The sequence below is a fragment of the Petromyzon marinus genome, unplaced genomic scaffold (assembly GCF_048934315.1).
Source record: "Petromyzon marinus isolate PM22_M1 ecotype Great Lakes invasive population unplaced genomic scaffold, UKy_Petmar_22M1.pri1.0 PM_Scaffold_98, whole genome shotgun sequence".
NCBI classification, from domain to species: Eukaryota; Metazoa; Chordata; class Hyperoartia; order Petromyzontiformes; family Petromyzontidae; genus Petromyzon; species Petromyzon marinus.
The window spans coordinates 245375-268969 of record NW_027423708.1 but is presented as its reverse complement, the minus strand read 5'-3'; the positions used below and the strand labels follow the sequence as shown (position 1 = coordinate 268969).

The following is a 23595-nucleotide window of genomic DNA, read 5'->3' as shown; positions in this document are numbered from 1 at the left end:
CTGACTAACTAACTGACTAACTAACTGACTGACTGACTGACTGACTGAGTGACTGACTGAGTGACTGACTGAGTGACTAACTGACTGACTGACTAACTGACTAACTAACTAACCGACTGACTGACTGACTGAGTGACTGACTGACTGACTAACTGACTGACTAACTAACTGAGTGACTAACTGACTGACTGACTGACTAACTAACTGACTGAGTGACTAACTGACTGACTAACTGACTGAGTGACTAACTGACTGACTGACTAACTGACTAACTAACTAACTGACTGACTAACTGACTAACTAACTAACTGACTGACTGACTGACTAACTGACTGACTGACTGACTAACTGACTGAGTGACTGACTGAGTGACTAACTAACTGACTGACTGAGTGACTAACTGAGTGACTAACTGAGTGACTGACTGAGTGACTGACTGAGTGACTAACTGACTGACTGACTAACTGACTAACTAACTGACTGACTAACTGACTGACTAACTAACTGACTGAGTGACTGACTGACTAACTGACTGACTAACTAACTGACTAACTAACTGACTAACTGACTAACTAACTGACTGACTGAGTAACTGACTGACTGACTAACTGACTGACTAACTAACTGACTGACTGAGTGACTAACTAACTGACTAACTAACTGACTAACTGACTAACTAACTGACTGACTGACTGACTGAGTGACTGAGTGACTGACTGAGTGACTGACTGAGTGACTAACTGACTGACTGACTAACTGACTAACTAACTAACCGACTGACTGACTGACTGAGTGACTGACTGACTGACTGACTAACTGACTGACTAACTAACTGACTAACTGACTGACTGACTGACTAACTAACTAACTGACTGACTAACTGACTAACTAACTAACTGACTGACTAACTGACTGACTGACTGACTAACTAACTGACTGAGTGACTAACTGACTGACTAACTGACTGAGTGACTAACTGACTGACTGACTAACTGACTAACTAACTAACTGACTGACTAACTGACTAACTGACTAACTAACTAACTGACTGACTGACTGACTGACTAACTGACTGACTGAGTGACTGACTGAGTGACTAACTAACTGACTGACTGAGTGACTAACTGAGTGACTAACTGAGTGACTGACTGAGTGACTGACTGAGTGACTAACTGACTGACTGACTAACTGACTAACTAACTGACTGACTAACTGACTGACTAACTAACTGACTGAGTGACTGACTGACTAACTGACTAACTAACTGACTAACTAACTGACTAACTGACTAACTAACTGACTGACTGAGTAACTGACTGACTGACTAACTGACTGACTAACTAACTGACTGACTGAGTGACTAACTAACTGACTAACTAACTGACTAACTGACTAACTAACTGACTGACTGACTGAGTGACTGACTGAGTGACTGACTGACTGACTGAGTGACTGACTGAGTGACTGACTGACTAACTGACTAACTGACTAACTAACTGACTGACTGAGTGACTGACTGACTGACTGAGTGACTAACTGAGTGACTAACTAACTGACTAACTGACTAACTGACTGACTAACTAACTGAGTGACTAACTAACTGAGTGACTAACTGACTGACTGACTAACTGACTGACTAACTAACTGAGTGACTAACTGACTAACTAACTGACTGACTAACTGACTAACTGACTGACTAACTGAGTGACTAACTGACTAACTGACTGACTGACTAACTGACTGACTAACTAACTGACTAAGTAACTAACTAACTGACTAACTGACTGACTAACTGACTAACTAACTGACTGACTGACTAACTGACTAACTGACTGACTAACTGACTGACTAACTGACTAACTAACTGACTGACTAACTGAGTGACTAACTGAGTGACTGAGTGACTAACTAACTGACTGACTAACTAACTAACTGACTAACTAACTGACTGACTGAGTGACTAACTAACTGAGTGACTGACTGACTGACTAACTAACTGACTAACTGACTGACTAACTGACTAACTGACTAACTGACTGACTAACTGACTGACTAACTGACTAACTAACTGACTGACTAACTGAGTGACTAACTGAGTGACTGAGTGACTAACTGACTGAGTGACTAACTAACTAACTGACTAACTGACTGACTGACTAACTAACTGAGTGACTGACTGACTAATTGACTGACTAACTGAGTGACTAACTGACTAACTAACTGACTGACTGACTGAGTGACTGACTAACTGACTGACTAACTAACTAACTAACTGACTGACTAACTGACTAACTAACTAACTAACTGACTGACTGAGTGACCGAGTGACTGACTGAGTGACTGACTGACTGACTGACTGACTAACTGACTGACTAACTAACTAACTAACTGACTAACTGACTAACTAACTAACTAACTGACTGACTGAGTGACCGAGTGACTGACTGAGTGACTAACTGACTGACTAACTGACTGAGTGACTGACTGACTGACTAACTAACTGACTGACTGAGTGACTAACTGACTGACTAACTGACTAACTGACTGAGTGACTGACTGAGTGACTGACTAACTAACTAACTGACTGACTAACTAACTAACTGAGTGACTAACTGACTGACTAAGTAACTGACTGACTAACTAACTGACTGACTGACTAACTGACTAACTGACTGACTGCCTAACTGAGTGACTGACTAACTGACTGACTGACTGACTAACTGACTGACTGACTAACTGAGTGACTAACTGAGTGACTGACTAACTAACTGACTGACTGACTGACTGACTAACTAACTAACTGACTAACTGACTGACTGAGTGACTGACTGACTAACTGACTGACTAACTGACTGACTAACTGACTGACTGACTGACTAACTGACTAACTAACTGACTAACTGACTAACTAACTAACTGACTAACTAACTAACTAACTAACTGACTAACTAACTAACTGACTGACTAACTGACTGACTAACTGAGTGACTGACTAACTAACTAACTGACTGACTAACTAACTAACTGACTGACTAACTGACTGACTAACTGAGTGACTAACTGACTAACTGAGTGACTGACTAACTAACTGACTGACTAACTGACTAACTGACTAACTGACTGACTGACTGAGTGACTGACTGACTAACTGAGTGACTGACTAACTGACTAACTGACTAACTAACTAACTGACTAACTGACTGAGTGACTGAGTGACTGACTGACTAACTGACTAACTGACTAACTAACTGACTGACTAACTGAGTGACTAACTGAGTGACTAACTAACTGACTGACTAACTGACTGAGTGACTGACTGACTAACTGAGTGACTGACTAACTAACTGACTGACTGACTAACTAACTGACTAACTAACTGACTGACTAACTGACTGACTAACTGACTGACTAACTGACTGACTAACTGACTGACTAACTGACTGACTAACTGACTGACTAACTGACTGACTAACTGACTGACTAACTGACTGACTAACTGACTGACCGAGCTCCCCACCTGTGGACCTGTCACCAGCGTGCTCCCGCTGAATCGCTGAGCCAGCAACGCCTCAAACGCCGCCGTGCGCCGGATGGCAAACAGCAGCAGCTTCACCTCCAGATCCCCGGAGCGCGCCCGCATCAAGCGTGCCAACTCACTCCTACCAACAACGACAACGACGTCAACGACGACGACGCTTGTGCCAGGCTAGGTGCACCCCGAGGCCGCCACGTGAAGTGTCGAACGCCCGCTGGCAGGAGGTCACGGGGCAGACCCAGCAGGTGCCACGGGTCGACTGACTTGAGATGACTACTGGCTGGTGCACCACCTGTGCCCCCCTTACTGTGCCAACCTGCTGTGCTTTAGCCACCCGGCGCTCGGCTCGTTGTTGTGAGCGTCGCTCCTCCGCCCTCCGTTGTTGTTGTTGGAGGGCGACTGCCTCCAACTGCCCAGTAGCAGCGTCCTTCACGAGCCTCCTCCGCAGAGGCCGATCTTGACACCGCTGGTACCGGTCATCGGTAAGTCCACTCAGCTCCACGTCCTCCTGTACCACATCACTCCATCTCTTCTCTAGCCCGTGCCGCGCCCGCTTAGCCCCCTCAATCCGGCCGAACAAAAGCTGTTTCGGCATGCGGTGGCTGGGGCATGCGGGCTACATGACCCAGCCATCGCAGCCTTGCCCGCCGGAGGAGCTCGCCGATGGGACCTTGCCCAGATCTTTCAAGGATTTGTGAGCTCCTCACACAATCCAGTCTGGTTAAACCGAGGATGGATCGTAGGCAGGCCAGCCTAAATGTTTATAACCGGCGAAGATGTTCCATTAGGGGGGTCCACGTTTCGCAAGCGTAGAGAAGGGAGGGAATGACCGTGGCCGAGAAGACCTGAAGCTTCATGTGGAGCGACAGACCAGGAAGCTTCCACACAGCGTTACGCAACCGATGAAAAGATATTGCCGCTCGACTGATTCGGAGTGAGACCTCTGCTGTTAAACCGGAGCCGGTCATGAGCACACTGCCCAGGTATGGGAAACTCTCCACTCTCTCCACAACTGCCCCATCACTGATTGGGAGTTGTGGGGGTGGAGTGTCCGATGGTACAAAATACACAGGCTTAGTTTTGGTGGGGCTGATGGTAAGGCCCCATCTCTTAGTGGCACGCTCCAAATATGGCATCTGTGCAGGACCGCCCTTTCCTGAAACCGCATTGGGGCTCCGCAAGCCTCTATTCAGCGTGCCTGGCAAGGCGATGTTGAATAATCCTTGCCAGGACCTTTCCCGGCACACTGAGGAGTGAGATGCCCCTTGTAGTTGTTACAGTCTGTGCGGTCCCCCTTCTTAAAGAGGGGGACCACCAGGGCATCCTTCCAATCCTGCAGAACCCGTCCAGTGGTCCAGACTGTTGTTATGATGTCATATAGGGCAGTCTGTGCACAAACGCCACCCTCCCTCAGCATTTCGCTTGGGAGATCATCTCTGCCCGCTGCCTTTCCTGGTCTTAGACTCCGGATCGCCTTCAGTACTTCCTCAACAGATGGCACCTCAGCCAGCCACTCACAGGGGGTGACTTTTTCTTCCAATATTTGAGGCACCGCAGCCTCAGCAGGGTCATCCTCACTTTGTGCCACGATGTTTTCCTGGCTGAGGGATTTCCCCTCCCCCAGGACCTCACAGAAATGCTCAGCAAATCTGCAAACCTGTTCCTGGGGGTCGGAGATTGGATCACCGTTTTTTCCCCTAATGATGGTAATAGGTGTGGCGCTGCAGGTTACTTTTTTGATGGAGTTAAATAGGGATTTGTGATCGCGGGCCACTGAGGCAGACTCCATCTCCTCAGCCACCCGCGGCCACCACCCGTCCTTGCAGCGCCTCACGGCTCTCCGAACCTCCGAGCGAAGGCTGCGGTAAGCCACCTCATTCTCTGACGTGGGATTCTGTAGCCGATGACAGTGGGCCTGTCGCTTTTTCTCAACCATCCTGAACACCTCCTCTGTCAGCCAGGGTCTCTGGGGAGGTCTGGACCGCGTACCCAAAGCAGCCATTGCAGCTGCATGGGTCACAGTCCTAAACCTCGCCCATTTACCCTCGACATCAGGAGGTGTCTGGGAGGATGCCAACCCCAGCCGCAAGCGATGATGAAATTCTCGCTCGCAACTTCCATCAGATAACTGAGACCAGGCCACTTTAGGTTGGAATGGGGTCCTGGGTGTACACCCACCACCGGAGTGGAAGAATGGCAGGCACATCTTACAGATGACTAGTCGATGGTCAGAGGGCAGATCAGCTCCACGGTAGATCCTGGTGTCAAGGACATGGGCTCGCATCTGCTGGTCTGTCACTATGTAGTCCAGCAGATGTTCTTGCTTGGACCCGGCATGCATCCATGATGTTGTGTGGATGCGCCGATGCCGGAACAGCGTGTCGGTAATTACAAGCCCATGGGCTGCACAAAAATCTAGCAGCCTCCTGCCGTTGTTATTGAGCTGATCCGGCCCATGCCCTCCAATCACCCCAGACCAGGTCCCAGCATCATGACCAACTCGGGCATTGAAGTCACCCAACAAGATGACTCTATCCCGAGGGGCCACTTTAGCCAGCACCTGTGACAGGAGGTCATAGAAGGCATCCGACTCATCGGCTTTGCCTGCATCCCTCCACGGATGTTCGTCTTCGGTGGGGGCACAAGTAACCACGACCACCAATCCTCGCCTCCGGTTGATGGGAAGGCGAGCCCAAAGTAGCCTGGGGCTTTCAGCTTCCCACACCTGTGCTGCAATCAAAACGTGGAATGCTGTTATTTAATTTATTACTTTGTCTTAGTAGGTGGACTTCACCGAGAGAACCAACGAGGAAGTCCTGCAGTAGCAAGAGCTGAAGATCCATTTTTTTTCTCGTCATTTTCTTGTTCAGAAGAAGAGCCACACCCAGAGGTGGGTGGGTGAGCGAATGTGTGAGTGAGCGTGTGGGTGGGTGGGTGAGTGTGTGGGTGAGTGTGTGGGTGGGTGTGTGGGTGGGTGAGTGTGTGGGTGGGTGTGTGGGTGGGTGAGTGTGTGGGTGGGTGAGTGTGTGGGTGAGTGAGTGAGTGTGTGGGTGAGTGTGTGGGTGAGTGTGTGGGTGGGTGTGTGGGTGGGTGAGTGTGTGGGTGGGTGAGTGTGTGGGTGAGTGTGTGAGTGGGTGAGTGAGTGAGTGTGCGGGTGAGTGAGTGTGTGAGTGAGTGAGCGTGTGGGTGAGTGTGTGAGTGAGTGTGCGGGTGAGTGAGTGTGCGGGTGAGTGAGTGTGTGAGTGTGTGAGTGAGTGTGTGGGTGGGTGAGTGTGTGAGTGAGTGTGCGGGTGAGTGAGTGTGTGGGTGGGTGAGTGTGTGGGTGGGTGAGTGAGTGTGTGGGTGGGTGAGTGTGTGGGTGAGTGTGTGGGTGAGTGAGTGAGTGTGTGGGTGAGTGTGTGGGTGAGTGTGTGGGTGGGTGTGTGGGTGGGTGAGTGTGTGGGTGGGTGAGTGTGTGGGTGAGTGTGTGGGTGGGTGAGTGTGTGGGTGGGTGACTGAGTGTGTGGGTGAGTGTGTGGGTGAGTGTGCGAGTGAGTGGGTGAGTGAGTGTGAGTGGGTGAGCATGTGTGTGAGTGTGTGAGTGAGTGTATGAGTGTGTGAGTGAGTGAGCGTGTGGGTGGGTGGGTGGGTGAGTGAGTGAGCGTGTGAGAGGGTGAGTGTGTGAGTGAGTAAGCGTGTGGGTGAGTGAGTGAGTGAGTGTGTGAGTGGGTGAGTGAGTGAGTGAGTGTGTGAGCGTGCGAGTGAGTGAGTGAGCGTGTGAGTGAGTGTGTGAGTGGGTGAGTGAGTGAGTGAGTAAGTGAGTGAGTGAGTGGGTGAGTGAGTAAGCGTGTGGGTGAGTGAGTGTGTGAGCGTGCGAGTGAGTGTGTGTGTGAGCGTGCGGGTGAGTGTGTGTGTGAGCATGCGGGTGAGTGTGTGGGTGAGTGTGTGGGTGGGTGTGTGGGTGGGTGAGTGTGTGGGTGGGTGTGTGGGTGGGTGAGTGTGTGGGTGGGTGAGTGAGTGAGTGAGTGTGTGAGTGGGTGAGTGAGTGAGTGTGTGAGCGTGCGAGTGAGTGAGTGAGCGTGTGAGTGAGTGAGTGAGTAAGTGAGTGAGTGAGTGGGTGAGTGAGTGAGTGTGTGGGTGAGTGAGTGAGTGGGTGAGTGGGTGTGTGGGTGGGTGAGTGAGTGGGTGAGTGAGTGAGTGGGTGAGTGGGTGAGGGGGTGGGTGAGTGGGTGAGTGGGTGGGTGGGTGAGGGGGTGGGTGAGTGAGTGAGTGAGGGGGTGAGTGGGTGAGTGAGTGAGTGGGTGTGTGGGTGAGTGAGGGGGTGAGTGGGTGGGTGAGTGGGTGAGTGAGTGGGTGAGTGAGTGGGTGGGTGAGGGGGTGTGTGGGTGAGTGTGTGGGTGAGTGAGTGAGTGGGTGAGTGAGTGAGTGGGTGAGTGAGTGGGTGAGTGGGTGAATGAGTGGGTGGGTGGGTGAGTGAGAGGGTGAGTGGGTGAGTGAGGGGGTGGGTGGGTGGGTGAGTAGGTGAGTGGGTGAGGGGGTGGGTGAGTGGGTGGGTGTGTGGGTGTGTGGTTGGGTGAGTGAGTGGGTGAGTGTGTGGGTGAGTGTGCGAGTGAGTGTGTGAGTGAGTGTATGAGTGTGTGAGTGAGTGAGTGAGCGTGTGGGTGGGTGGGTGGGTGGGTGAGTGAGCGTGCGAGTGAGTGAGCGGGTGAGCGTGTGGGTGAGTGAGTGAGAGGGTGAGCGTGCGGGTGAGCGGCTCACCGTGTGATGCTACAGAACTGCAGGGCAATGCGCTCGGGCATGGCCCAGTGGAGAGGGAAGAGCCGTCCGTACTTCTCCTCATACTCCAGCAGCTGACGCTTAGCCCACGCATAGCGGCGGTCAATCTTGTCCAGCCACGCCACCTACAGGGGTGGGTGGGTGGGTGGTGGGTGGGTGGGTGAGTGGGTGGGTGGGTGGGTGAGTGAGTGGGTGGGTGAGTGAGTGGGTGAGTGGGTGGGTGGGTGAGTGGGTGAGTGGGTGGGTGGGTGAGTGGGTGAGTGGGTGAGTGAGTGGGTGAGTGAGTGGGTGAGTGGGTGGGTGAGTGAGTGAGTGGGTGAGTGAGTGAGTGGGTGAGTGGGTGGGTGGGTGGGTGAGTGGGTGAGTGGGTGAGTGGGTTGGTGAGTGGGTGGGTGAGTGGGTGAGTGGGTGAGTGGGTGAGTGGGTGAGTGAGTGGGTGGGGGAGTGGGTGGGTGAGTGGGTGAGTGAGTGGGTGAGTGGGTGAGTGGGTGGGGGAGTGAGTGGGTGGGTGAGTGAGTGAGTGGCTGGGTGGGTGAGTGGGTGAGTGAGTGGGTGAGTGAGTGGGTGAGTGAGTGAGTGGGTGAGTGGGTGGGTGAGTGAGTGGGTAGGTGGTGGGTGGGTGAGTGAGTGGGTGAGTGGGTGGGTGAGTGAGTGGGTGAGTAGGTGAGTGGGTGAGTGAGTGGGTGAGTGGGTGAGTGGGTGGGTGAGTGAGTGGGTAGGTGGTGGGTGGGTGAGTGGGTGGGTGAGTGAGTGGGTAGGTGAGTGGGTGAGTGAGTGGGTGAGTGGGTGAGTGGGTAGGTGAGTGGGTGAGTGAGTGGGTGAGTGGGTGAGTGGGTGGGTGAGTGGGTGGGTGGGTGAGTGGGTGGGTGAGTGGGTGAGTGGGTGGGTAGGTGGTGGCTGGGTGAGTGGGTGGGTGAGTGAGTGGGTAGGTGAGTGGGTGAGTGAGTGGGTGAGTGGGTGAGTGGGTAGGTGAGTGGGTGAGTGAGTGGGTGAGTGGGTGAGTGAGTGGGTGAGTGGGTGGGTGGGTGAGTGGGTGAGTGGGTGGGTGAGTGGGTTGGCGAGTGGATGGGTTGGTGAGTGGGTGGGTGGTGTGTAGTAGTAAACATCGCCACTGGGGAGACAAAGGCGGCCGGGCGTGGTTGCTGGCCACCCACCCCCTCGTGTACCGTTCCGGCCTTCATAGGTGCTCGCTAACAGCACTTGCCCCTACAGTCTGTCACAGGCTACACGGGGGATCTTTGTCTTTGTATTTGCGCGCAGTAGGGGACACGGATGGTGGTGCATTGATCAATCATCTCGGTCATCTCAATCAGCCAAACCCATGCCACCGGCTGAGGTTTCACTCCGAATCAGTCGAGCGGCAATATCTTTTCATCGGTTGCGTAACGCTGTGTGGAAGCTACCTGGTCTGTCGCTCCGCACTAAGCTTCAGGTCTTCTCGGCCACGGTCATTCCCTCCCTTCTCTACGCTTGCGAAACGTGGACCCCCCTAATGGAACATCTTCGCCGGTTAGAAACATTTAGGCTAGCCTGCCTACGATCCATCCTGGGTTTAACCAGACTGGATTGTGTGAGGAGCTCACAAATCCTTGAAAGATCTGGGCAGGGTCCCATCGGTGAGCTCCTCCGGCGGGCAAGGCTGCAATGGCTGGGTCATGTAGCCCGCATGCCCAAGGCCTATGATACCATCAGTAGGCCTGGGCTCTGGGTCGTTCTTCGTGCTTTTGGAGTACCTGACCCTCTGCTCACGATCATTAAGGACCTTCATGATGGTGAGCAGGCCCGAGTAAAACTACGTGGCTGGGAGTCAGAGCCATTCCCTGTACACCTTGGGGTGCGACAGGGATGTCCTCTGGCTCCCACATTATTTAACATCTATTTTGACCACGTAGTTCGTGAAGCCTTCAATAGCTGTACCGGGGGAATCTCCATATGGTACAGATATAATGGGAGGCTGATCGATGCCCGGGTGCGGTCAAGGGATGGCTCCCTATTGCTCAACCACGTTATGTATGCTGATGATTTGGTAATAGCTGCTCAGTTAGAGGAGGAGTTGGAGACGCTGCTGCTGAGACTGGAGCGTGCCACTAAGAGGTGGGGCCTTACCATCAGCCCCACCAAAACTAAGCACCTGCCTGGGTATTTTGTACCATCGGACACTCCACCCCCACAACTCCCAATCGGTGATAGGGCAGTTGTGGAGAGAGTGGAGAGTTTCTCATACCTGGGCAGTGTGCTTATGACTGGCTCCAGTTTAACAGCAGAGGTCTCACTCCGAATCAGTCGAGCGGCAATATCTTTTCATCGGTTGCGTAACGCTGTGTGGAAGCTACCTGGTCTGTCGCTCCGCACTAAGCTTCAGGTCTTCTCGGCCACGGTCATTCCCTCCCTTCTCTACGCTTGCGAAACATGGACCCCCCCTAATGGAACATCTTCGCCGGTAAGAAACATTTAGGCTGGCCTGCCTACGATCCATCCTGGGTTTAACCTGCAGGCTGGATTGTGTGAGGAGCTCACAAATCCTTGAAAGATCTGGTCAGGGTCCCATCGGTGAGCTCCTCCGGCAGGCAAGGCTGCGATGGCTGGGTCATGTAGCCCGCATGCCCAGCCACCGCATGCCGAAACAGCTTTTGTTTGGCCGGATTGAGGGGGCTAAGCGGGCGCGGCACGGGCTAGAGAAGAGATGGAGTGATGTGGTACAGGAGGACGTGGAGCTGAGTGGACTTGCCGATGACTGGTACCAGCGGTGTCAAGATCGGACTCTGTGGAGGAGGCTCGTGAAGGATGCTACTGGGCAGTTGGAGGCAGTCGCCCTCCAACAACAACGGAGGGCGGAGGAGCGACGCTCACAACAACGTGCGGAGCGTCGGGTGGCTAAAGCACAGCAGGTTGGCACAGTAGGGGGCACAGGTGGTGCATCAGCCAGTCATCTCAGTCAGTCGACCCGTGGCACCTGGGTCTGCCCCGTGACCTCCTGCCAGCGGGCGTTCGACACTTCACGTGGCCTCAGGGTGCACATAGCCTGGCACAAGCGTCGTGGTGACGTCACCGCCACTTAGTGGCGAATGGCGGTTGTTGTTGTTGTTGTTGTTGTTGTGTGTATGTGTGTGTCTACGTGTGTGTGTGTGTGTCTGTGTGTATGTGTCTATGTGTGTGTGTATCTGTGTGTGTGTACCTGTGTGTGTGTCTATGTGTGTGTGTGTGTGTCTATGTGTGTGTCTGTGTCTGTGTGTGTGTTTACGTGTCTGTGTGTCTGTGCGTGTCTGTGTGTATATGTGTGTGTGTGTCTGTGTGTGTGTCTATGTGTGTGTCTATGTATGTGTGTGTGTCTACGTGTCTGTGTGTGTGTGTCTACGTGTCTGTGTGTGTGTGTCTACGTGTCTGTGTGTCTGTGTGTGTCTGTGTGTATCTGTGTGTGTGTCTGTGTCTGTGTCTATGTGTGTGTCTATGTATGTGTGTGTGTCTACGTGTGTGTCTGTGTGTGTGTGTCTGTGTGTGTGTCTGTGTGTGTGTGTGTGTCTGTGTGTGTGTGTGTCTGTGTGTGTCTGTGTGTGTGTCTGTGTGTGTGTGTCTGTGTGTGTGTGTCTGTGTGTGTGTGTCTGTGTGTGTGTGTCTGTGTGTGTGTGTCTGTGTGTTGTGGGGTGTTGTGGGGAGTGATAGTGTAGCGGTTAGCGCGCTGCGCTATGAACCTGGCGACCCAGGTTCGATTCCCGCTCACGGCCAACACCAGTGACGATTATCTGAACCGGTCCCGGGCCTCCCCTAGGTCGACTCAGCCTCAAAATGAGTACCTGGTGCGGTGTGTAAACATTGCCACTAGGGAGACAAAGGCGGTCGGGCGTGGTGCTGGCCACCCACCCCCTCGTGTACCGTTCCGGCCTTCATAGGTGCTCGCTAACAGCACTTGCCCCTACAGTCTGTTCAGGCTATACGGGGGATCTTTGTCTTTGTCTGTGTGTGTCTGTGTGTGTCTGTGTGTGTCTGTGTGTGTCTGTGTGTGTCTGTGTGTCTGTACGTGTGTGTTTGAGTCTGTGTGTGTCTGTGTGTGTCTGTGTGTGTGTGTATCTGTGTGTGTCTGTGTGTGTGTGTGTATCTGTGTGTCTGTGTGTGTGTGTGTATCTGTGTGTCTGTCTGTGTGTGTGTGTCTGTGTGTGTGTGTCTGTGTGTGTGTCTGTGTGTGTGTGTGTGTGTCTGTGTGTGTCTATGTATGTGTGTGTGTGTCTACGTGTGTGTATGTGTCTGTGTGTGTGTGTCTGTGTGTGTGTGTGTCTGTCTGTGTGTCTGTGTATGTGTCTGAGTATATGTGTGTGTATCTGTGTGTGTGTGTGTGTCTGTGTCTGTGTGTGTGTGTGTATCTGTGTGTATCTGTGTGTGTGTGTGTATCTGTGTGTGTGTATCTGTGTGTGTATCGGTGTGTGTATCGGTGTGTGTGTGTATCTGTGTGTGTATCGGTGTGTGTGTGTGTATGTGTGTCTGTGTGTGTGTGTCTGTGTGTGTGTGTGTCTGTGTGTGTGTGTCTGTGTGTGTCTGTGTGTGTGTGTCTGTGTGTGTCTGTGTGTGTCTGTGTCTGTCTGTGTATGTGTCTGAGTATATGTGTGTGTATCTGTGTGTGTGTCTGTGTGTGTATCTGTGTGTGTGTGTGTGTGTCTGTGTGTGTGTGTGTGTCTGTGTGTGTGTGTCTGTGTGTGTCTGTGTGTGTGTGTGTCTGTGTGTGTGTGTGTGTGTCTGTGTGTGTGTGTGTGTCTGTGTGTGTGTCTGTGTGTGTGTCTGTGTGTGTATCTGTGTCTGTGTGTATCTGTGTCTGTGTGTCTGTGTGTCTGTGTGTCTGTGTGTCTGTGTGTGTGTGTGTCTGTGTGTGTGTCTGTGTGTGTCTGTGTGTGTGTGTCTGTGTGTGTCTGTGTCTGTGTGTGTGTGTGTCTGTGTGTGTGTGTCTGTGTGTGTGTGTCTGTGTGTGTGTGTGTCTGTGTGTGTGTGTGTCTGTGTGTGTGTGTGTGACATACGTCCTGGTTCTCCTGGAACAGGAGGAGATACTCAGAGAGGTGCTGTGTGATGAACTTGCGGATGATGTCGGAGCGGACGCGCGAGTCCAGAATGTCCGCCACCAGGCACGCATCACGGAGCACCAAACTGGGACCAGCTGGGCGCTGTAGAGACACAGCAGGTGGGTGGGTGGGTGGGTGAGTGGGTGGGTGAGTGGGTGGGTGGGTGAGTGGGTGGGTGGGTGGGTGAGTGGGTGGGTGAGTGGGTGGGTGAGTGGGTGGGTGGGTGAGTGGGTGGGTGGGAGGGTGGGTGGGTGGGAGGGTGGGTGGGTGGGAGGGTGGGAGGGTGGGTGAGTGGGAGGGTGGGTGGGTGGGTGAGTGGGTGGGAGGGAGGGTGAGTGGGTGGGTGGGTGGGTGAGTGGGTGGCTGGGAGGGTGAGTGGGTGGGTGAGTGTGTGGGAGGGTGAGTGGGTGGGTGAGTGGGTGGGTGGGTGGGTGAGTGGGTGAGTGTGTGGGAGGTTGGGTGGGAGGGTGGGTGGGTGGGTGGGAGGGTGGGTGGGAGGGTGGGTGGGAGGGTGGGTGGGTGGGTGGGAGGGTGGGTGGGAGGGTGGGTGGGTGGGAGGGTGGGTGGGAGGGTGGGTGGGTGGGTGGGAGGGTGGGTGGGAGGGTGGGAGGGTGGGTGGGTGCGTAGGTGGGTGAGTGGGTGGGTGAGTGGGTGGGTGGGTGGGTGAGTGAGTGAGTGAGCAGGTGGGTGGGTGGGAGGGTGGGTGGGTGGGATGGTGGGTGGGTGTGTGGGTGGGTGAGTGGGATGGTGGGTGAGTGGGTGGGTGGGTGTGTGGGTGGATGAGTGGGTGAGTGGGTGGGATGGTGGGTGGGTGGGTGAGTGGGTGAGTGGGAGGGTGAGTGAGTGGGTGGGTGAGTGAGTGAGTGGGTGAGTGGGTGGGTGGGTGGGTGAGTGCGAGGGTGGGTGAGTGGGAGGGTGGGTGAGTGGGAGGGTGGGTGGGTGGGAGGGTGGGTGAGTGGGAGGGTGGGTGGGTGGGAGGGTGGGTGGGTGGGTGGGAGGGTGGGTGGGTGGGTGGGAGGGTGGGTGGGTGGGTGGGTGGGTGGGTGGGTGGGTGGGTGGGTGGGTGGGTGGGTGGGTGGGAGGGTGGGTGGGTGGGTGGGAGGGTGGGTGGGTGGGTAGGAGGGTGGGAGGGTGGGTGGGTGGGTGGGAGGGTGGGTGGGAGGGTGGGTGAGGGAGGGTGGGTGAGTGAGTGGGTGGGTGAGTGGGTGAGTGAGCGAGTGGTGAGTGAGCGAGTGGTGAGTGAGCGAGTGGTGAGTGAGTGAGTGAGTGGCTGAGTGAGCGAGTGGAGTGTGAGTGGTGAGCAAGTGGTGAGTGGTGAGCGAGTGGTGGGTGAGTGGCTGAGTGAGCGAGTGGGTGAGTGAGTAGCTGAGTGAGTGGCTGAGTTAGCGAGTGGTGAGTGAGTGGTGGGTGAGTGGTGGGTGAGTGGTGAGTGGTGGGTGAGTGAGCGAGTGGTGAGCGAATGGTGAGTGAGTGGCTGGGTAAGTGAGTGAGTGGCTGAGTGAGCAAGTGGTGAGCGAGTGGTGAGTGGTGGGTGAGTGGTGGGTTAGTGGTGAGCGAGTGGTGAGCGAGTGGTGAGTGAGTGGCTGAGTGAGTGAGTGGCTGGGTGAGTGGTGAGCGAGTGGTGAGTGGTGGGTGAGTGGTGAATGGGTGAGTGAGTGGTGAGCGAGTGGTGAGTGGTGGGTGAGTGGTGGGTGAGTGGTGATGCTACCTTTCCACCATGAGAGGGGAATGCTTCTTCAAAGTCGTTCAGGATCTGGGTTCCCAGCTCCGACTGCACAGCCCGCACCCTGAGACACGCACAGGCACAGGTACAAGTACAGGTCCCCCAGGTAGCCTAACACAGGGCTGTAGGGGCCAAGTGCTCTCAGTAGTGGGTAGCAGTGGCAACAAACTGGAACACTCTCGCACAAAGATCCCCCGTGTAGCCTTCACAGACTGTAGGGGCAAGCACTGTTGTCAACACCATCATCATCAACACCATCATCACCACCACCACCATCATCAACACCATCATCATCACCAACAACAACAACATCACCATCACCAAGAACATCATCACCATCATCACCACCATCATCACCACCATCACCACCACCATCACCACCACCATCATCATCACCAACAACATCATCACCATCACCACCATCACCACCACCACCACCACCACCATCACCACCACCACCATCACCACCACCACCACCATCACCACCACCGTCATCACCACCACCACCATCACAACCACCATCACCACCACCACCACCACCTCCACCGTCATCACCACCACCACCACCACCGTCACCACCACCACCACCACCTGCACCGTCACCACCACCATCACCACCACCATCACCACCACCGTCACCACCACCACCACCCGCACCGTCACCACCACCATCACCACCACCACCACCACCACCACCCCCACCATCACCACCACACCCCTCCCGGTGTGCCGTGAGTGCTGATTGTGGCTGGCCGCTCACCGCTCGTCCAGCTGCCGGATCTGGGGCACGGCGGTGTACTTGTGGAAGTGGTCCAGGACGTTGAGAACGCCGTGCAGCAAGTTACGGACATCGCCATACTGTCTCCTGCAAGTCAGCGCCCTGCAGATACACAAAGATACACACACACAGGTACACACACAGATACACACACACAAATACACACAGATACACACAGAGATACACACACACAAATACACACAGATACACACAGAGATACACACACACACACACAGATACACACAGAGATACACACACACACACACAGATACACACACACATACACACACACACACATACACACACAGATACACACACACATACACACACACAGATACACACACAGATACACACACACACACACAGATACACACACACACACACACACAGATACACACACAGATACACACACACACAGATACACACACACACACAGATACACACACACACAGACACACACAGATATACACACACACATACACACACACAGATACACACACAGATACACACACAGATACACACACACATACACACACACAGATACACACACAGATACACACACACACACACAGATACACACACACACACAGATACACACACACACACAGATACACACACACACACAGATACACACACACACAGATACACACACACACAGACACACACAGATACACACACACACACACAGACACACACACACAGACACAGACACGTTGAGAACGCCGTGCAGCAAGTTACGGACATCGCCATACTGTCTCCTGCAAGTCAGCGCCCTGCAGATACACAAAGATACACACGCAGATACACACACAGATACACACACAGATACACACACACAGATACACACACACACAGATACACACACACACAGATACACACACACACAGATACACACACACACAGATACACACACACACACACAGATACACACACACACACACAGATACACACAGATACACACACAGATACACACACACAGATACACACACAGATACACACACACACAGATACACACAGATACACACAGAGACACAGATACACACAGACACACACAGATACACACACACAGATATACACAGATACACACACACAGATACACACAGATACACACACACACAGATACACACAGACACACACACAGATACACACAGATACACACACACACTCAGATACACACACACACACACAGATACACACACACAGATACACACACACAGACACACACACAGATACGGCCAAACAAAAGCTGTTTCGGCATGCGGTGGCTGGGCATGCGGGCTACATGACCCAGCCATCGCAGCCTTGCCAGCCGGAGGAGCTCACCGATCGGACCCTGCCCAGATCTTTCAAGGATTTGTGAGCGAGTGAGTGTCTCAGTGAGTGAGTGAGTGTCTGAGTGAGTGTCTGAGTGAGTGAGTGAGTGTCTGAGTGAGTGAGTGAGTGTCTGAGTGAGTGTCTGAGTGAGTGAGTGTCTGAGTGAGTGTCTGAGTGAGTGAGTGTCTGAGTGAGTGTCTGAGTGAGTGAGTGAGTGTCTGAGTGAGTGTCTGAGTGAGTGAGTGAGTGTCTGAGTGAGTGTTTGAGTGAGTGTCTGAGTGAGTGAGTGTCTGAGTGAGTGATTGTCTGAGTGAGTGAGTGTCTGAGCGAGTGAGTGAGTGTCTGATTGAGTGTCTGAGTGAGTGAGTGTCTGAGTGAGTGTCTCAGTGAGTGAGTGTCTGAGTGAGTGTCTCAGTGAGTGAGTGAGTGAGTGAGTGTCTGAGTGAGTGAGTGTCTGAGAGAGTGAGTGTCTCAGTGAGTGAGTGTCTGAGTGAGTGTCTGAGTGAGTGAGTGTCTCAGTGAGTGAGTGAGTGTCTGAGTGAGTGAGTGTCTGAGTGAGTGATTATCTGAGTGAGTGAGTGTCTGAGTGAGTGTCTGAGTGAGTGAGTGTCTCAGTGAGTGAGTGAGTGTCTGAGTGAGTGAGTGTCTGAGCGAGTAAGTGTCTGAGCGAGTGAGTGTCTCAGTGAGTGAGTGAGTGTCTGAGTGAGTGAGTGTCTGAGTGAGTGAGTGTCTGAGTGAGTAAGTGTCTGAGCGAGTGAGTGTCTCAGTGAGTGAGTGTCTGAGTGAGTGTCTGAGTGAGTGAGTGTCTCAGTGAGTGAGTGAGTGAGTGTCTGAGTGAGTAAGTGTCTGAGTGAGTGATTATCTGAGTGAGTGAGTGTCTGAGTGAGTGTCTGAGTGAGTAAGTGTCTGAGCGAGTGAGTGTCTCAGTGAGTGAGTGAGTGTCTGAGTGAGTGCCTAAGCGAGTGAGTGTCTGAGCGAGTGAGTGTCTCAGTGAGTGTCTGAGCGAGTGAGTGAGTGTCTGAGCGAGTGAGTGTCTCAGTGAGTGTCTCAGCGAGTGAGTGTCTCAGTGAGTGAGTGAGTGTCTGAGCGAGTGAGTGTCTCAGTGAGTGTCTCAGCGAGTGAGTGAGTGAGTGTCTGAGTGAGTGTCTGAGCGAGTGAGTGTCTCAGTGAGTGAGTGTCTGAGCGAGTGTCTGAGTGTCTCAGTGAGTGTCTCAGCGAGTGAGTGTCTGAGCGAGTGAGTGAGTGAGTGTCTGAGCGAGTGAGTGTCTCAGTGAGTGAGTGTCTCAGTGAGTGAGTGAGTGTCTCAGTGAGTGAGTGAGTGTCTGAGTGAGTGTCTCAGTGAGTGCGTGTCTGAGTGAGTGTCTGAGTGAGTGAGTGTCTCAGTGAGTGTCTCAGCGAGTGAGTGAGTGTCTGAGCGAGTGAGTGTCTCATTGAGTAAGTGAGTGTCTCAGTGAGTGTCTCAGTGAGTGAGTGTCTGAGTGAGTGTCTCAGTGAGTGAGTGTCTGAGTGAGTGTCTGAGTGAGTGAGTGTCTCTGTGAGTGTCTCAGTGAGTGAGTGAGTGTCTGAGTGAATGAGTGTCTCAGTGAGTGTCTGAGCGAGTGAGTGTCTCAGTGAGTGTCTGAGTGAGTGAGTGTCTCAGTGAGTGTCTGAGTGAGTGAGTGAGTGTCTGAGTGAGTGAGTGAGTGTCTGAGCGAGTGTCTCAGCGAGTGAGTGTCTCAGTGAGTGAGTGAGTGAGTGTCTGAGCGAGTGAGTGAGTGTCTGAGCGAGTGTCTCAGCGAGTGAGTGAGTGAGTGTTTGAGCGAGTGAGTGTCTGAGCGAGTGAGTGTCTGAGCGAGTGAGTGAGTGTCTGAGCGAGTGTCTGAGTGTCTCAGTGAGTGTCTCAGCGAGTGAGTGAGTGAGTGTCTGAGCGAGTGAGTTTCTGAGTGAGTGTCTCAGTGAGTGTCTCAGTGAGTGTCTGAGTGAGTGAGTGTCTGAGTGAGTGAGTGAGTGTCTGAGCGAGTGTCTCAGCGAGTGAGTGTCTCAGCGAGTGAGTGAGTGTCTGAGCGAGTGTCTGAGTGTCTCAGTGAGTGTCTGAGTGAGTGAGTGAGTGTCTGAGCGAGTGTCTGAGTGTCTCAGTGAGTGTCTCAGCGAGTGAGTGTCTGAGCGAGTGAGTGAGTGAGTGTCTGAGTGAGTGTCTGAGCGAGTGTCTCAGTGAGTGTCTCAGCGAGTGAGTGAGTGTCTGAGCGAGTGAGTGAGTGAGTGTCTGAGTGAGTGTCTCAGTGAGTGTCTCAGCGAGTGAGTGAGTGAGTGTCTGAGCGAGTGTCTGAGTGTCTCAGTGAGTGTCTCAGCGAGTGAGTGTCTGAGCGAGTGTCTCAGCGAGTGAGTGAGTGTCTGAGTGTGTGTCTCAGCGAGTGAGTGAGTGTCTGAGCGAGTGTCTCAGCGAGTGAGTGAGTGAGTGTCTGAGCGTGTGTCTCAGCGAGTGAGTGAGTGAGTGTCTGAGTGAGTGTCTGAGCGAGTGAGTGTCTGAGTGTCTCAGCGAGTGAGTGAGTGTCTGAGCGAGTATCTCAGCAAGTGTCTCAGTGAGTGTCTGAGTGAGTGAGTGAGTGTCTGAGTGTCTCAGTGAGTGTCTCAGCGAGTGAGTGAGTGAGTGTCTCAGCGATTGAATGTCTGAGTGTCTCAGCGAGTGAGTGAGTGAGTGTCTGAGCGAGTGAGTGAGTGAGTGTCTCAGTGAGTGTCTGAGTGAGTGAGTGTCTGAGTGTCTCAGCGAGTGAGTGAGTGAGTGTCTGAGCGAGTGAGTGTCTGAGCGAGTGAGTGAGTGTCTGAGCGAGTGTCTGAGTGTCTCAGTGAGTGTCTCAGCGAGTGAGTGAGTGAGTGTCTGAGCGAGTGAGTTTCTGAGTGAGTGTCTCAGTAAGTGTCTCAGTGAGTGTCTGAGTGAGTGAGTGTCTGAGTGAGTGAGTGTCTGAGCGAGTGTCTCAGCGAGTGAGTGTCTCAGCGAGTGAGTGAGTGTCTGAGTGAGTGTCTGAGTGTCTCAGTGAGTGTCTGAGTGAGTGAGTGAGTGTCTGAGCGAGTGTCTGAGTGTCTCAGTGAGTGTCTCAGCGAGTGAGTGTCTGAGCGAGTGAGTGAGTGAGTGTCTGAGTGAGTGTCTGAGCGAGTGTCTCAGTGAGTGTCTCAGCGAGTGAGTGAGTGTCTGAGCGAGTGAGTGAGTGAGTGTCTGAGTGAGTGTCTCAGTGAGTGTCTCAGCGAGTGAGTGAGTGAGTGTCTGAGCGAGTGTCTGAGTGTCTCAGTGAGTGTCTCAGCGAGTGAGTGTCTGAGCGAGTGTCTCAGCGAGTGAGTGAGTGAGTGTCTGAGTGAGTGTCTCAGCGAGTGAGTGAGTGTCTGAGCGAGTGTCTCAGCGAGTGAGTGAGTGAGTGTCTGAGTGAGTGTCTCAGCGAGTGAGTGAGTGTCTGAGCGAGTGTCTCAGCGAGTGAGTGAGTGAGTGAGTGTCTGAGCGTGTGTCTCAGCGAGTGAGTGAGTGAGTGTCTGAGTGAGTGTCTGAGCGAGTGAGTGTCTCAGCGAGTGAGTGAGTGTCTGAGCGAGTGTCTCAGCAAGTGTCTCAGTGAGTGTCTGAGTGAGTGAGTGAGTGTCTGAGTGTCTCAGTGAGTGTCTCAGCGAGTGAGTGAGTGAGTGTCTGAGCAAGTGAGTGTCTCAGTGAGTGTCTCAGTGAGTGTCTCAGCGAGTGAGTGAGTGTCTGAGCGAGTGTCTGAGTGTCTCAGTGAGTGTCTCAGCGAGTGAGTGTCTGAGCGAGTGTCTCAGCGAGTGAGTGAGTGAGTGTCTGAGTGAGTGTCTGAGCGAGTGAGTGTCTGAGTGTCTCAGCGAGTGAGTGAGTGTCTGAGCGAGTGTCTCAGCAAGTGTCTCAGTGAGTGTCTGAGTGAGTGAGTGTCTAAGTGTCTCAGTGAGTGTCTCAGCGAGTGTCTCAGCGAGTGAGTGAGTGTCTGAGCGAGTGTCTCAGCGAGTGTCTCAGTGAGTGAGTGTCTGAGCGAGTGAGTGAGTGTCTGAGTGTCTGAGTGAGTGTCTGAGCGAGTGAGTGAGTGTCTCAGCGAGTGAGTGAGTGTCTCAGTGAGTGTCTCAGTGAGTGAGTGTCTGAGCGAGTGTCCACTCACTCCAGCGAGTCCACGCCTCCCACCAGCATGTGGAGGTGATTCAGAGTGGTGATGGAGGTCGTGAGGTGACGCTTGGCGTGGTCCAGCTGTTTAATATCACGTGTGATCTCTTTCACCTACACACAACATCATCAACATCATCAACAACGTCAACATCAACATCAACAACATCCACAACAACAACATCAACTACAACAACATCAACTACAACAACATCAACAACAACATCAACTACAACAACCTCAACAACAACATCAACAAACAACAACATCAACAACAACAACATCAACAACAACAAAACAACAACAAAACAACAACATCAACAACATCAACAACAACATCAACAACAACATCAACAACATCAACAATAACAACATCAACTACAACATCAACAACAACACATCAACATCAACAACAAAACAACAACATCAACAACAAAACAACAACATCAACAACATCAACAACAACAACATCAACTACAACATCAACTACAACAACAACATCAACAACATCAACAACAACATCAACTACAACAACAACAACATCAACAACATCAACATCAACAACATCAACAACATCAACAACATCAACAACATCAACAACAACATCAACAACATCAACAACATCAACAACATCAACAACATCAACTACAACATCAACTACAACATCAACAACAAAGTCCCCCCGTATAGCCTGTAACAGACTGTAGGGGCAAGTGCCGTTGTTAGCGAGCACCTACAGCGAGGGGGAAAAAAAGTATTTGATCCCCTGCTGATGTTGTACGTTTGCCCCCTGACGAAGAAGTGATCAGGCTGTAACTTTAATGGGAGGTTTATTTGAACAGTGAGAGCCAGAATAACAACAACAAAAATCCAGAAAAACGCGCGTCAATAATGTTATGAATTGATTAGCATTTTAATGAGGGAGATAAGTATATAACCCCCTCTCAATCGGATGGATTTCAGGCTCCCAGGTGTCTTTTATACAGGTAACGGGCTGAGATTAGGACCGCCTTTGTCTCCCCGTACACACAACAACAACCGCCATTCGCCACTAAGTGGCGCTGACGTCACCACGACGCTTGTGCCAGGACATGTGCACCTTACACACACACACAAAACAAAGATCCCCCATATAGCCTTAACAGACTTAACAGACTGTAGGGGCAAGTACACACACACACAGGTACACACACACACACTCGTACACACAAACACACTCGTACACACACACACACACAGGTACACACACACACACAGGTACACGCACACAGGTACACGCACACACACAGGTACACACACACACAGGTACACGCACACACATACACACACACAGGTACACACACACACACACAGGTACACGCACACACACAAGTACACACACACACAGGTACACACACACACACAGGTACACACACACACACAAGTACACACACACACACAAGTACACACACACACACAAGTACACACACACACAGGTACACACACACACAGGTACACACACACACAGGTACACACACATACACAGGTACACACACATACACACACAGGTACACACACACACACAGGTACACACACACACAGGTACACACACACACAGGTACACACACACACAGGTACACACACACACACAGGTACACGCACACACATACATACACACAGGTACACACACACAGGTACATACACACACACATACACATACATACACACACAGTTACATACACACACACACACATACATACACACACACACAGGTACACACACACACACACACAGGTACACACACACATACACACACACATACATACACACATACACACACGCAGGTACACACACAGGTACACACACACAGGTACACACACACATACACACACACAGGTACACACACATACATACACACATACACACACACACAGGTACACACACACAGGTACACACACACACAGTGACACACACATACACACAGGTACACACACAGGTATACATACACACATACATACACACAGGTACACATACACACACATACACATACATACACACACATACACACAGGTACACACACACATACATACACACAGGTACATACACACACACATACATACACACAGGTACACACATACATACACACATACATACACACATACACACACAGGTACACATACACACATACATACACACATACACACACAGGTACACATACACACACATACATACACACATACACACACACAGGTACACATACACACACACAGGTACACACACACAGGTACATACACACAGGTACACACACACATACACACAGGTACACACACACACACATACACACAGGTA

The 23595-nt window shown here is 52.3% G+C and overlaps 1 protein-coding gene across 1 annotated transcript; it reads right to left on the bottom strand.

Moving 5' to 3' along the window:
* Window positions 1–3310: 3310 nt before the first annotated feature.
* On the bottom strand, window positions 3311–21556 carry LOC142923967 (vacuolar protein sorting-associated protein 53 homolog). The gene is made up of 6 exons (XM_076065005.1): window positions 21266–21556; window positions 15816–15935; window positions 15041–15119; window positions 13291–13434; window positions 8273–8415; window positions 3311–3659 (listed from the first exon to the last, which is right to left on the bottom strand). The coding sequence occupies exons 1-6, from the start codon at window positions 21292–21294 to the stop codon at window positions 3341–3343; spliced, it is 834 nt and encodes a 277-aa protein (XP_075921120.1). The 5' UTR covers window positions 21295–21556; the 3' UTR covers window positions 3311–3340.
* Window positions 21557–23595: the final 2039 nt, after the last annotated feature.

Coding starts and splice junctions, on each gene's coding strand:
- LOC142923967 (XM_076065005.1), bottom strand. CDS start 21,294: ATGCTGGTGGGAGGCGTGGACTCGCTGGA. Junction 15,120..15,815: donor ATCCGGCAGCTGGACGAGCG/GTGAGCGGCCAG, acceptor TGCGTGTCTCAG/GGTGCGGGCTGTGCAGTCGG. Junction 13,435..15,040: donor TCCCCTCTCATGGTGGAAAG/GTAGCATCACCA, acceptor GTGTCTCTACAG/CGCCCAGCTGGTCCCAGTTT.